Consider the following 14,260-nt stretch of genomic DNA (forward strand, 5'->3'; position numbering starts at 1 on the left):
TTAAATACTAACATAAATTTTGCAAAAAGTAGTGATTATTTTTTTTTTTTTATATTTTGTGTATCAACAACATCGTCATGCACTTCTATTACAATACATAGAAACCGCAATACATAGTTACTTAAATGAACTCAGTGGGTTTATTAGAAGCGTTTCAAATAAAACAAGGAAATTTAAGTTAACATAAAATTTTATTTCTAAATTGACTTAATCAGGTAAATAAAACATGAATTATTACTATTATTATTATTATTATTATTAAACAACTCATCATTATAGTATCAATGTAGTACTTTTGAGTGTACGATAAGTATGAACTGAAAAAAATGTCATTCCATACATATTGTATGTCCAATGAATAATCAATTTTTTTTTTTTTTTACTGTAAAAATAAATAATATTTTACATAGATTATTTTACTATGGCACGACAAAAATATAAGACAAAAGTTTGTATTTCAAAACGAAGACTTTAATATACAGATAGTCAATTGATGCTATTAATGCTGATAAAAAAGGTATGGTTGCGTACAAAGTGAGAAAGACGTTTGGAATTCTTTATCAGACGCTTCTTGATAAAATATCTGGAAGAACTTCTTTGAAAATACAACACTGCGGGTATGAATCAGTTCTAGGTGGACAAATTGAAAACAAGTTAGTCGAGTGGTTACTAACATGCACCAGAATGAGATTTGCCATGTCTGTGGTACAGCTATTAGATACTGTGTAAAAATATTTGAATATTTAATCTCAAAAATGAGGTGAATACTTAAACCGAGCTAGAGGAGGTGTAACTGAAAAAGCCATAAGAGATTGGTATACTAAAATTCCGAAGCTTTTAGGAGAAAACGCTCAATATTTAAATGATTCGATGCGCGTTTTCAATATTGATGAGAGTGGTTTTCAGTTATCATAGTCACCAAAAACTAATTTATAAATTTGTGAACGAGGAAAAATACATATGAGGAAAGTGCTCGAAGTAATAAAAAAAGCATCACCACTTTAAATGCCAGCGGAACTTTTGCTCCATTATTAACAATTTTTAAATATGTTCGTCTTCCAAATAGAATTATAAATGCTGCTTCATCAGGATGGGGTATTGGAAAACGTGAAAATGGTTGGATGACCGCAGAATGTTTTTCTGAGTATATAACAAACGTTTTTCATCCATTTTTGATAAAAGAAGAAATTCCTTTACCAGTTGTAATTTTTTTTGATGGTCATGCGTCACATTTTTCTTTCGAACTTAGTGAGTTTTGCTCTAAAAATGGAACAATTCATGTTGCTTTGTTCCCAAATGCAACACATATTTTGCAGCCGCTCGATGTGACAGTTTTTGGGCCAATGAAAGCAAAGTGGAAATCGTTTTGCCGACAATGGCGCATTGACCATGAAGGACAAAAAATAAACAATGAAAATGTACCAGAAGCATTAAATTCTTTTATAATAGATCCTTCTATGGAAAATAATACTAAAAGTAGTTTTAAAAATATCTGAATTGTTCCATTTGATGCTTATTGTGTTGACTACAAAAAAATTGTTCAAAAATAATGAGTCAACTGTTGTTCCGGTCGTTTTTCTGGTCAATTTTCAGTCGCTTTCTATTAGTCAAAATCTCAATTGTTGAAATTCTAAAAAGTTTAATAATCATGGTTATTTATCTACTTCGAAATTTTCTAATGGAAAATTTAAATAAAAGTTTAAAATATTTTACTACTTTTTAAATATTTTGAGCAGAAAATGTACAAAAAAAAATTACACCCTCCAAATAAAATAAAACGTATATTTGGTAAAATTTTATTCGTATTGCTATAAATTATTAATATTCAAATATAATATTGAGTATGATAAAGTTATAAAACTAACACATATTAAAAACACTTATATATATATATATATATATATATATATATATATATATATATATATATATATATATATATATATATATATATATATATATATATGTATATATATATATATATATATATATATATATATATATATATATATATATATATATATATATATATATATAATGTATTAAGAAATTAATATAAAAAGCTTTAACATTATAAGTTTTATTTATTCATATATCATTCTTTTATGCGTCCCTAAAAAAAAAAAAAAATGGTATAGATATTTATTGAATAGTTAAAAAATGTTTAAAAAATATTTGATGGGATGATTACTATAAATCAGTTTTCCATCATATATTTTTTATTACCATATTAGATAAATTTGATGAATATTGTTTCTACATAATAAATGGATGGATAGAAAAGTGTTTTATTAGATATCTTAACATATCTAGCGATATTTCTTATGTAGGAAAATAAAATTATCTAATGCTTCTTCTTATATTTATATTTTAATTATATATTTATTTCTGCTTAATCAAAAATTACATTAAAATATGTAAAATAAAAATTAAAAGCAAATATGTTTATGTGTGCGTATAAATAGGATTTTATTTCTTAAAAACCTATTCAATTGTATTTTCAAATACACCATGCGCTGTAATTTATTTAATGGTTCACCGTTGACATTAACGTTATCAAGATCATCGTTCATATTTATGATATAAATAAAGAATGAATCTACCACATCAAAAAATAAACAGATGTTCTTTTTATCTTCATGCACTATAAGAAAATCATGTTATCTCATTAATATTTTATCTAGTTAAGCTTTTTCTATAAAACCAAAAAATTCTCAAAGATGTGATACTATGTTGAGGACTAAGTTTTTATTGCAAGCCTATTAAGAAATTTTAGACTAACAATGTTCAATAGTAAATTTTTGATTGTTTTGGCGTGTTTTCAAAATAATCGAAAGAGTATATACTAGAGACAACTGGCAATATGACAGAGATAAAAATTAAGCCAAAATATTAGAAACAACCGGCACCAACAAAACACGAAACCATTTTAACGTAAATTATTATGTCTACTACAACAGGTTTAGTTTTCTACAAAAATATTGGTGCATGAAAAAAGTGCAGCGAAGTGATCTCTCATGGATAGCACGAAAAAATGTTTACTTAAAAAGTTTAATTTTTTAATTAACGAAAATAAAGATTTGAATAATGACGTTAAAATAAAGATGGGTGACACAAATATTAAAGATGAACTTGTTTACATTAATGTCAGCGGCACATTATTTATTACCACAACGCTAACTTTAAATAACTTTCCGGGTTCGTTGCTGGGAAACAAAGAGAAAAGAAACCAGCTTCAAAAAACAAACAAAGGAGAAATATATCTTAACCGACATCCAAAAGTGTTTGAAAGCATTTTAACTTTCTATCGATACGGTATTTTAGAGCAACCTTCTCGAGTAAATCAGTTAATTTTTTTAAATGACGTTAAATACTACGGACTTACTGCCGAAGCATTGGAGGTTGGAGTGAAAGGTTTTTTTTGCGAAAAAAAAGTTTATCATCAAAGAAAATGGCAAACATATATATGGAATATTTTAGAATATCCCGATTCTTCCCTCTCAGCGAGAATATTTTCTTTGTTTTCTCTGCTAACAATAATTCTGTCGATAGTCGTATTTTGCATGGAAACGCTACCCATCTATAAAGATAACAAGGTTAATAAAATGTCTGATGACACCCTATTTGTTAAAAATATTCTCGATGATTTGGAGAAGTTTTGCATTATATACTTTACAGTAGAAATCGGAATTCGCTTCCTTATATCACCAAGTAAATTGGAATTCCTTAAAAAATTTCTTAACATCATAGACATTATCTCTATTTTGCCGTTTTACGTCACAATTATTTTAAATACAAAAGGAACATATTCAATTTATTTTTTGCGAGCAATGCGACTTGTTCGCGTATTCCGCATATTTAAATTATCGAGGCACTCGAATGAAATGATCATATTAGGCGTAGCTATGAAAGAAAGTTTTCGCGAACTTGTTGTTCTTGTGTTCTTTATTCTTCTGGGAGTGCTACTTTTTTCAAGCGCAATTTATTACGCTGAAGATGGAGCAGACACAACATTTACTAGCATTCCAAGATCTTTTTGGTGGAGTATTGTAACTATGACAACAGTTGGGTATGGAGATGAATATCCCAAATCTCAACGTAAGTAGTTTAAATTTCATTGCTTGTCCATAAAATTTAAAATTTAGATAAACACAATGATAAAATTGTAATAGAAACGTTTGTCGAATTTTTTTTTTTTTTAGTTTAGAATATATTTTGCTGTTTAATATAATAAGTTACATAAGATTATCACGTAATAAGATATATAAACAAATAAGACAATTTAAAAAACAGACCGGGACTCAAAGAAGATATGGGTAATACAATACCACCGCAATCTTTTCATAGAGCCCCTTGAAAAAATAAAATGTCGTCAAAATGTTCAAATAAACTGCAGATAAAAGTAAGATGTAAAAACTTCAAACTTAAATACTCAAGGATTTAAAATATATATACCATTGCATAAATAACTACAAAAGATATGTACAACTAATTTTTCAAAGAATAAAAAAGTAAAACTATTTTGATAAAACTTAACGGAGTTCTTGTAATTCCTCCGAATTAAAAATGTGTTTTTTTGCTAGCAACTTAAATGAGTTTAATGATTTTACCATATTATCTTTTTTAGCTTCTGTTTTTTTTTAAATAGTTCCATATTTTTGGTCCGCGAAATGCTATTGAACACTCTGTAAACTTGTTTAGTTTCTTAGGCAATTTAAAGAAATTTGATTGGTTTGGTCTAAGGAAATACTTTTCATTTATATTTTTTTTAAACTTACAATTAAAATTTACTGGAGTTAGGTTATTTGTAAACTTATACATAAAAATTAGGTGTTGATAAATATTTATTTCATAAATATTCATCATTTTCATGTCAAGCATTAAGGGTTTTGTGTGCTCCCTTCTTTTTTTTCCGTATATAATTCTACACGCATGTTTTTGAACACTAAGTATTTTTTTAAGTTTAGTAGTTTGCGTGCTGCCCCATGTAATATTGGCATAACTGATAAAACAATGAATTAAAGAGAAGTAAATTAATTTAAGACATATAATATTAACATGAGGACGAACTCGGTACATCATGCCGATGGCTTTACTAACTTTTGATTGTGAATATTTAATATGGGGAAGCCAAGATAAATGCTTGTTTACAAGTATCCCTGAGAACTTTAAAGAGTCTTCCTGTTTTATTTCTTTATTATTTAAAAAAAGATCTGGTAGTTTGAGGGGAAGGTTTACTTCTTGCGACTTTTTATAAAATAATGTATACTTTGTTTTTTTAACGTTTAATGAGAGTTTATTTGCTTGAAACCAATCATTTATCTTATTTAATTCAAAGTTCATGTCAGCATAAAGTTGCTTAATACTATAGTTGGAAAAAAAGAGATTTGTATCATCAGCAAACATAATTGGGTTTAATTTCACTGATTCATTACTTAAGTCGTTTATATAAACTAAGAATAAGAGAGGGCCTAGTATTGATCTTTGGGGTACTCCACAGGGGACTTTAGGAATTCCGTATTCTTTTTTATGAACATATTGTGTTCTATCAGTAAGGTAACTTTTAATCCAATTGAAGTCCTTATTAATTACCCCATAATACTTTAATTTTTCTAACAAGATGGAATGATCGACAGTGTCAAAAGCTTTAGTTAGATCAATAAATATACCTAAGGTAAATTTATTTTCATTAAAGCCATTATTTATTTGATCGACTAATTCAATAATCGCATGTTCAGTTGAAAGATTTTTCTGAAATCCGAATTGTTTTGGATAAAAAAAATTGTTTTTTGTTAAGTGGTCAAAGATTCTATTATAAATTACACGTTCGAATATCTTTGAAAATACAGAAAGCAATGATATAGGCCTGTAGTTAGAAACATTTGCATGATCATTATTTTTATAAACTGGAATTACTTTTGCGAGTTTTAGTACATCAGGAAATATTCCTTGGCCCAGTGAAAGCTTGACTATATAGAACAATGGTCTACTGATGCTTTTTTTATTTGAAATTAGTATATTACTGGGAATACCGTCAAATCCTGATGAATTTTTATTTTTTATCGAAGAAAAAGCCGTTTCAAATTCTTTTGTCAAGTCGAAACGTTTTATCATTTGATGGTGTTAGATAGGTTTTATAAGAATTAAGGGGTGTTGTAATTTTGTTAGCTAGATCAAGTCCAACATTTGTGAAATATGTATTAAACTCTTTGGATAGTTCTTTAGGACAGAAGATATCATTATTATTTATATTGGTTCGTTTGGGTAGCGAAGAAGTTTTATTTTTATTTTTTCCTAGTATGCCATTAATTGCAGCCCATGTTTTTTTAGTATCCAGCTTACAATTAGTAAATTGTTTACTGTAATAATTTTTTTTAGTTTTTTTTAAAAGATCGATATAAAAATAATTGTATGCTTTATAATTTTTTTCATTAGTTGTGCTTTTATTTTTAAGAAATTTATTATACAGTTTTTGTTTGGTTCTAGAGCATTTAATAAGTGTTTTATCCATCCATGGATTAGCAAGTGTTTTTGTTTTTATTTTTAATACTTCATTTGGACAAGCTTCATTAAAAATCTCTTGGAATTTGTCTAAAAATAAATTACATGCTTCATTTGCATTTTGACTTTTATAAACATCACTCCAATTCTCTAAATATAATTTTTTCGATAAAGTCTTGAAATGATCTAATTTTACCACTAGGTGGTCGGTACACGCATCCAATTATGCTATTTTTGTTTTTTGCATTAATTACTTCAATAAAAAGACTTTCATTATTGTTATTTTCTACACTTAATTGCTTTTTTATTTTAAATTGATACTTTTTAAGTACGTAAACACCCAGTCCTCCGCCTTTTTTATTGCTTCCTCGTGGTTGGCTAATTAGTTTGTAATTTGCCAAACTATAATTCGAATTCAACTCTAGAGGACTTTCTGAATCATGCCAAGTCTCTGACAGATATATGACGTCGAACGAGTAATTTATAATAAATAAAAATTCTTTAAATTTTTCAAAATTTTGCCGCATTTTTCTTATGTTTAAAGGTAATATAGAAAATGAGTTTAAATATTTTTTGATTTTAAATTCATAAGGATCAAAATATGGTGTTTTAATTAAACTCATTTGAGTTTCTAAAAAAATATTTAAGTTGTCATCAGAAAGATTGTTCTTCAAAGATTATCTTCAAAAGGATCATAATTTAATTTTTAAAATCTAATTGGTCAAACACATTATTCGCCATTTTTGATAAAAAAAGGAAAAAAGTAGAAAATTTAAATAAGCAAAAAAAAAGGTAAATAAATACTCATAAGAAAATAGTATATTAAGGACATACAATACTTTCCTTTTCTTTCCAAACACGTACGATTAATTTATTGTACGATATGTATGCAAATTTCCCCGACTCTCTTTCCAATTTCATTTTTTCACGCAAATCTTTTCGAATAAGGTTTGTTTCCGCGCAAAAGTCCTCGTTAATATATAAATTTTTTCCTTTTAAACTTGAAGATGTTTTGAGGATTGCGATTTTATCCTTGAAGCCCAATAATTTGAGAACTATAGTCCTCGGGTTTTTAGTGACCGTGTTACCAGTGCGATGCGCTCGCTCAATTTTTATATTTACCAAGCCAAGTTGCTCTTTAAACAAATTTAGAACCTTTGCCTCACTCACTTCCAAGGTTTCGTTTTCAGCTTCCTTTATTCCGTCTATCCTTAGATTATTTCTTCTTGCTCGGTCCTCTATTTCTCTTAATTTATTTTTTACATATACAAATTCACTCTTACCTTTTATTTTGTCGTTTGTTTCTTTTTTTTTTATCCACGACTGTAATGGCGATCTTTATTTTGTTTTCAAAAATTTCTTCATGGAAGTTTAAGCTTATTTTCAACTCTTCAACATCTTTTGATAATAATTTCAAAATACTTGTATTGTCATTATATAGCTTTTCAACTTTATCTAAACGTTCGTTTGATATTTTTAAATTTGCGTTAAGTATATTTACGAAATTTACTTCTTGTCTTTTAAGCATCGCTTCCGTTTTTTTCTCAAATTCGTCCAACATATTCTTGATCATCTTTTTTATTTCCACGAGAGTAACTGTCATATTGATTAATTGTTTAATGTATATATATATATTTTTTTACATTTGTATTTTTAATAATTTTTTTTAAACACGCTGCAAAACACGTCTGTTCCGTTCAAAACCTCAAGCGCGAGATGATATTTTGTATTTGAGTTGTTTAAACATAAAAAAGAAGTAAACATTATTTTTTTCTTATTTCCAGAATAATTTCCAGACTTTTACTTTCCTTCGTTCTTCTCAAAATCACTAGTTTCCAGACTTTCACTTTCCTTCGTTCTTCTCAAAATCACTAGTTTCCAGAATGTTTTAATTCTTTAAAATAAGAAAAATAACAAACTTCAATTTTCTTTTTTTTTTTTAAAAATAATCATCTTTGCTTGTTTGAAATTTTTTTTTTTCTTGTAATTATATACTTTAATATGTTTATCATATTTTCTTCAGTAGGTAAACTTGTTGGTGCGGTATGCGCAATGACGGGTATTCTTGTTATAGCAATGCCGATACCTATCATTGTTAATAACTTTACTCAACAATATCAGGTTTTAAGACCTGGATCAAAATACTGGGATGTTTTCCTACAAAAAGATGAAGCTAAAATAACAAATATGACCGAAGTTGCATGAGTGTTAAAGACAAGATGCTGATGAGAATTAATAATACAATGTTGTACTGCATTTTCAACCACAATGTCATAATAATTATAACAAATTCCAATGAAGTAATTTTTAATAAGGATAACAATTAAACATTACAGATACTGATTTTTTATGATTTATTACTTATTTACGAAAAAAATTAAATTTTTTTTTTATTGCGACATCATTGAATCTGACAATTATATAACGACGATTTAACGACGATTTGACAATGGATGGAGTAGACATATATGGGGAAGAGGGGGAAGTAAAGGATTTTATTACCAAAATTTTTTCTAGCAACAAGCGTCTGAATAAATTAGAAGTTTCTTAATTTACTTAACAGTAAGTTTTTTATGATACAAGAATGTCGTTTTCACTTCTTTTTTTTTTTGGTGCTTTTTTCATTGATTTTTATTTCAAGTGTGTACATCGACTTGTACTTTTTAGAATTGCATAAGTTTTACTAGTATAAACACTGACTGCAAGTTTTTTATTAATTTTTTGATTTTTTTAAGATTTTTTTCTAGCCAGCTTAAAGCATATATCTTTAGCTTAGAGCTTACATCTTTAATTGTTGCTCATGACAAACAATGTTTCTTAAATTCCTATTATTTTAAGAAGATGTACAGAAGAAAAAATACCATAAACTGAAAAACTGTTATTATAGAAGCAGTGACAAACGCTTCCATTTTAACTTTTATAACGCTGCAGATACTTTGCAGATACGCTGCAGAAACGCCTTTGCAATAATAAAATCATAAATTTAGATAAAATAAACAGTTCTAAAACAAAGAAATATGACTAAATAAAACTTTTTTGAGTTCTGCAGTTAAAATTGCAAATGTTGTATTAATTTTTTGCCCTTATCATGAGAAACGTCAGTTTATTTTTATTTGCAATTTGAAAGCTATAGATTTACGCTTTATTGTTGTAAACTAGTATAATATTTACAACGCTGCAAAGTTATTTTTCTTTAGATTCAACTTATGCTCGCCTCTTAACACTCGTTCAATACAATACTCCCCAGCATTTTATTTTAAATAACAATAAAATTTTCCATTCATTATTTACATCAACTGTTTTTTACTTTGAAATGAATTTTTTGTGTTATGATTGAAGTCCAAGTGTTAAAAATTATTTTAGTAGTAAAGTTGGTTAATCTGCCAACCATGGTCAACCATGGTCTATATAAAGTGTATGGCCTGATATTTTGCATTTTTTCGCTTAAACAGTAGTAGACCAGTAATGCGGTAATTATATAAAATAAAGATGATTTTAGTAAAACATGGTAAGATAGAAGACGTGCGAAAAGCAGCCGCTGTTCATAATGTAAGACATACTGCAAACACAAAAAATCAAAAGGTTTTTCTAAATGTTGTCATAAACTAATGATTGGAAAAATATGATTTTTCATATAAATAACAAAATAATAACTTTTAATTGGCAAATTGACCATACACTTACCAATCGGAGTACTCATGTTTGTAATTTGATGTTATTAACACTGATTTGCTATTCAGAACAGTTTATTATAAAAATGTTTGCGCTCAATTAAAATTTCTTAGTTCTGAGTGTTCCAAACTTAAGTTGCATATAAACTGCTCAAATCAAAGCAACTAGTAATACGTTTTTTAACAATCAAAGAAAGAGAATTGTTAATAGTAACTGTATTGAAAGTATAGTTTTAAAAAAGACAGCCTAATAAAAGTATACTTAAAAATAATATGTTTACAATTGATGTTGAATAAGCAATATTCTTTAAAAAGAAACTTGAAAAAAAAGCTTTTTTTTATAAAGTTTTACATCATTACCATTTACCCGTGACACCAAAGTAAAATTTGTAACATTTTACAACAAGCACATTACTGCTATTTATTATTACTATCTTCATATAATCCATGCTACCCATTAAAACATTCTTTACATATTTTGCTGATTGGAAACAATTAGTTTTTAAAAGATTTGGTGATTGCAAAACCTGTTAAGCTTACTTTTTGACATTTATATGAGGGAAACAAAATAATGCTATCAATTGAAATAAAACTTATTAAATTAATAATAATAAGTTGGCTGACGGTCATCGAAGGTCATCGGTCATCGAAGAATACCGCGGATAAGCATTTAACCATTAGGTTTAGGCCCTCTTCTTTACTGTTATCACTTATTGGACTAGAGCCGGCATTAAACCACGAACCTCTTGGTTCTAAGCCAGAAATCTAACCGTTGCGCAAGAGCTGCATGAGCTATACTACTCAATATAGCCAAGCTATATTCAATAATCAGCTGAGCACATTCCTGAGCTATGTTACTGAATATAGCTCAGGTGTTAAGGTAGTTTTCTTACCCCTTAGTTTTGGAGCACTTTTCATTGCAGATTTAAATAGTCTAAGTTTATCTTCAGGTTTGATGTTAATAGTGTCAACACGCTGCCGGAATATTTTTGAATGAATTATTTTAGCAAGGCACTGCAGTTCTTCTTTAGCCCGTCAAAAGGCAACAAGCACAATATTACGCACCACTACATTTAAATACTGTGTGGTGTCGTGTTGGGGTAATTAATTACGTGCAGCAGTAAATAAACCAAGATATAAATATTTTGGATTTCAAAAAGTTTTTCGAATTGGCGACTGAAAATACTGTGATACTGGTTTAGTCTACCTAGTCAGGTAAGCTTGTCTAGCTGAAGCTTCTCATGCTTGATACTGCATGATCGCAGAAATACTGAATATTTTCAAGGTCTTTTAAGCCTGCTATTGCTGCTAATGAGTAATTATAGATATTTGTAAACCTACAAATTAGAATGATGACTATTTTTTCAATCAACTTAGAGGATCTCTTGATTTTGGCTTGAAATTGTATAATGATTATATAATAGTGGAGATTTTAATCTGCAACACCATGATAACTAAATGAAGAAGCTTCTTTGCCTTTATCAATCTAGTAATTTAATTAGAATGCCGACTTGTTTTAAATCCATTGTAAAACCCACGTGTATAAACTTCATTCTTAGAAACAGAGAAATATGTTTACAACACTCTAAGTCTGTTTGGGTATTAGTGACCATCAAGAGCTCAATTTTACAATGCCCAGGTCTATCTTCTGCAAGTTATGTCTAAATAATTGAATTTACAGTTTTTTTTGAAACTTTTCACGTGATATTTTTTCTGAAACAATAAACAACAAGTTGAGATGACATCGTGACATAAATAAACGTAATGATATCTTTTGCGAACTTTTAAATCTATAAGCCCCAATAAAAATTAAAATTTTGAAAGACAACGATAAAACATATACGACTAAGAATTTTAAAAAATCGGTTTTGCTTTGATCAAAATTAAAAAAAAAGTTCTATATTGAATAATCAGATATTTCTTTATCTCTCTACAGGAAACAAAGGAACTATGTTATGAACTTGATAATGCAAATTTATTCAAGTCTTCCTCCTCATCTCTATGATAGATATGCATGTCTTTTCTCCCAAATAAATCTGGAAATTCAAACAAGCGTATAACGTTGATTGAACATAGGGAAACTATATCGGGTAAAATTCAATTATCAAACATTTTCAACTTGTTTTTCACAAACGTTGCATCATCTTTTATAAATAATGGTGTAATTTATCGCCCTCCTCTTTGTAATGTTCAGGGTTTTGTTGAAAAGGCGAATACAGCATTTTTTGGTCTATGAGATAGGTAACTTCCGGACATGAAACAACCTCCAAACATTTATATGTTTATATTTATGTTAAAAAAAGATGCTTTGCAAAAAATTGCAATGATTGGAGCCTGGGAAAAAAAAATCTCTAATGTTTTTCCTCCATCCACCTGCCCAAAAAGTGAGAAAAACGAGTAGATAAAATAATTTTTGTGCTACTCTCAACTAGGTTGATATTCATCGATAAATTTTAAATTTAAAGTATAATATTTTAGCGTTCAAAAATTTTGACCGTATAAAGTTTGAACCCCCTTCAATTCGAAGGGGTTACACATTTTATATGGTTATACTTTTCGAACACTGAGGTAATATACTATGAAACTGAAGACCTTAGTGCTTAAAGTACTTTAGTCACATTCTGACGAAATCAAACTAATAATAAGTTTGCTTTCGTCAAAATAAGACTTGAGTACTTTTAGCACTAAGGTTTACAGTTTCACGATATAATCTCCCAGCGTTCAAAAAGTGTAACAAAATTTAATAAAACATAATAAATACATAAAGTAAATAAAAAGTATAATATTGTATTTCTTGCACTATTCTCAACTAGACTTGTATTCATTGATAAAATTTAAATAACTTAAAATTTATCGATGAATATAAGTCTAGTTGAGAATAGTGCAAAAAATATTTTATCAGCTTTTTTATATCAAGTTTTGGGCAGGGGGCAAAATTTTTGGGGCTTTTTTGTTCTCAGGCTCTAATCATTGCAATTTTTTGTAATATATTCTTATTTAAAAAAAGTATAAAGATAAAAATGTTTGGAGTTTGCTCCATGTCTGGAAGTCAGTTATCTCAAAATTTTAAAAAAATGCTCGGTCTGCTCCTGCTTTTGAATCTGATATAAGATATGCAAACCATTTTAGTTTTACTATCATTAAAAAGAGTTCTAAATTTTATCCTCAAAATTTTATATTTCATTCAATTAATTTTTATGATATCACTAAAATTATTGATTCTTTAAACAATAAAAAGAACACTAGTGGAGATACTTCAACGTTTGTGCTAAAAACTTGTGTCATGGATTTTAGTGAAAGTGTCACTTCCTGTATAAACAATAGTATATCTCAAGGTGAATTCTTTTCTATTTTAAAAATGGCTGATGTCATTTCATGTTTCAAAAAAAAAATAACCCAACAAGTAAGTCTATCTACCACCCAAAAAGTATTCAGCTCTCTTAAAAGTCTTTAAAATGGTTACTTATGAGCAAATGCGGGTATTTATCGAACCAAGCCTCAACAATATATTGTGTGCATTTCGGAGTTGGTACGCTGTACAGCATACGCTTTATTATTTACTTAAAAAGTAGCAAAAATGTTTGAATAAAGAAGGTGTTGCTGATTCAATATATATAGATTTGTCAAAGGCATATATTTAATTCCTTATGACTTGTTCAGAAAGAACTTAAGAAAAAAAAGAAAAAAAAGAAAAAAAAGTTGTTATTTCTGGTGTTTCTGAATCAAACAAAACTGATAAAGAAGAAGAAGCTGATTTAGCAAAAGCTAAACATATCTTTATCGATATAAATATAAATAAAAGTTATATAAATAAAAAGAGTTGAACCAAAAGTAAGCATCCATAATGCTACAATACTTGTCGAGTTACCATCACTAGAACAAAGGATTCCGGTACTATCTGCAGCAAAAAAAATTAAAATGAAACAATCTTTTTCCTAATGTATTCTTTAATCCGGATATGACACCAACACAAGCTAAGTTAGATGATGATTTACGTAAAGAAACTAAATGGCAATCTGTGAGAAGAATCTCTCTTTCGTTATAGCATCAGAAGCAACACAGTTCAGAAACTTCAAAAAGACAAAAAG

At 28.0% G+C, this 14,260-nt stretch overlaps 1 protein-coding gene across 2 annotated transcripts; it reads left to right on the forward strand.

Annotated features, from left to right (window-relative positions):
- The first annotated feature begins 2,705 nt into the window (after positions 1–2,705).
- Positions 2,706–9,218, forward strand: LOC100201722 (potassium voltage-gated channel subfamily A member 1). 2 transcript variants are annotated; one of them, XM_065793849.1, is made up of 2 exons: positions 2,706–4,098; positions 8,528–9,218. In XM_065793849.1, exons 1-2 carry the CDS (start codon positions 3,018–3,020, stop codon positions 8,704–8,706), a joined length of 1,260 nt encoding a protein of 419 aa, XP_065649921.1. In that variant the 5' UTR covers positions 2,706–3,017; the 3' UTR covers positions 8,707–9,218. The 2 variants fall into 2 exon arrangements, with proteins under 2 accessions (XP_065649921.1, XP_065649920.1); XM_065793848.1 differs by having other exon boundaries at positions 2,709–4,098; positions 8,525–9,218.
- The last annotated feature ends 5,042 nt before the right edge of the window (positions 9,219–14,260 follow it).

The sequence above is a fragment of the Hydra vulgaris genome, chromosome 03 (assembly GCF_038396675.1).
Source record: "Hydra vulgaris chromosome 03, alternate assembly HydraT2T_AEP".
Classification (NCBI taxonomy): Eukaryota; Metazoa; Cnidaria; class Hydrozoa; order Anthoathecata; family Hydridae; genus Hydra; species Hydra vulgaris.

Coding starts and splice junctions, on each gene's coding strand:
- LOC100201722 (XM_065793848.1), top strand. CDS start 3,018: ATGGATAGCACGAAAAAATGTTTACTTAAAAAGTTTAATTTTTTAATT. Junction 4,099..8,524: donor TGAATATCCCAAATCTCAAC/GTAAGTAGTTTA, acceptor TATTTTCTTCAG/TAGGTAAACTTGTTGGTGCG.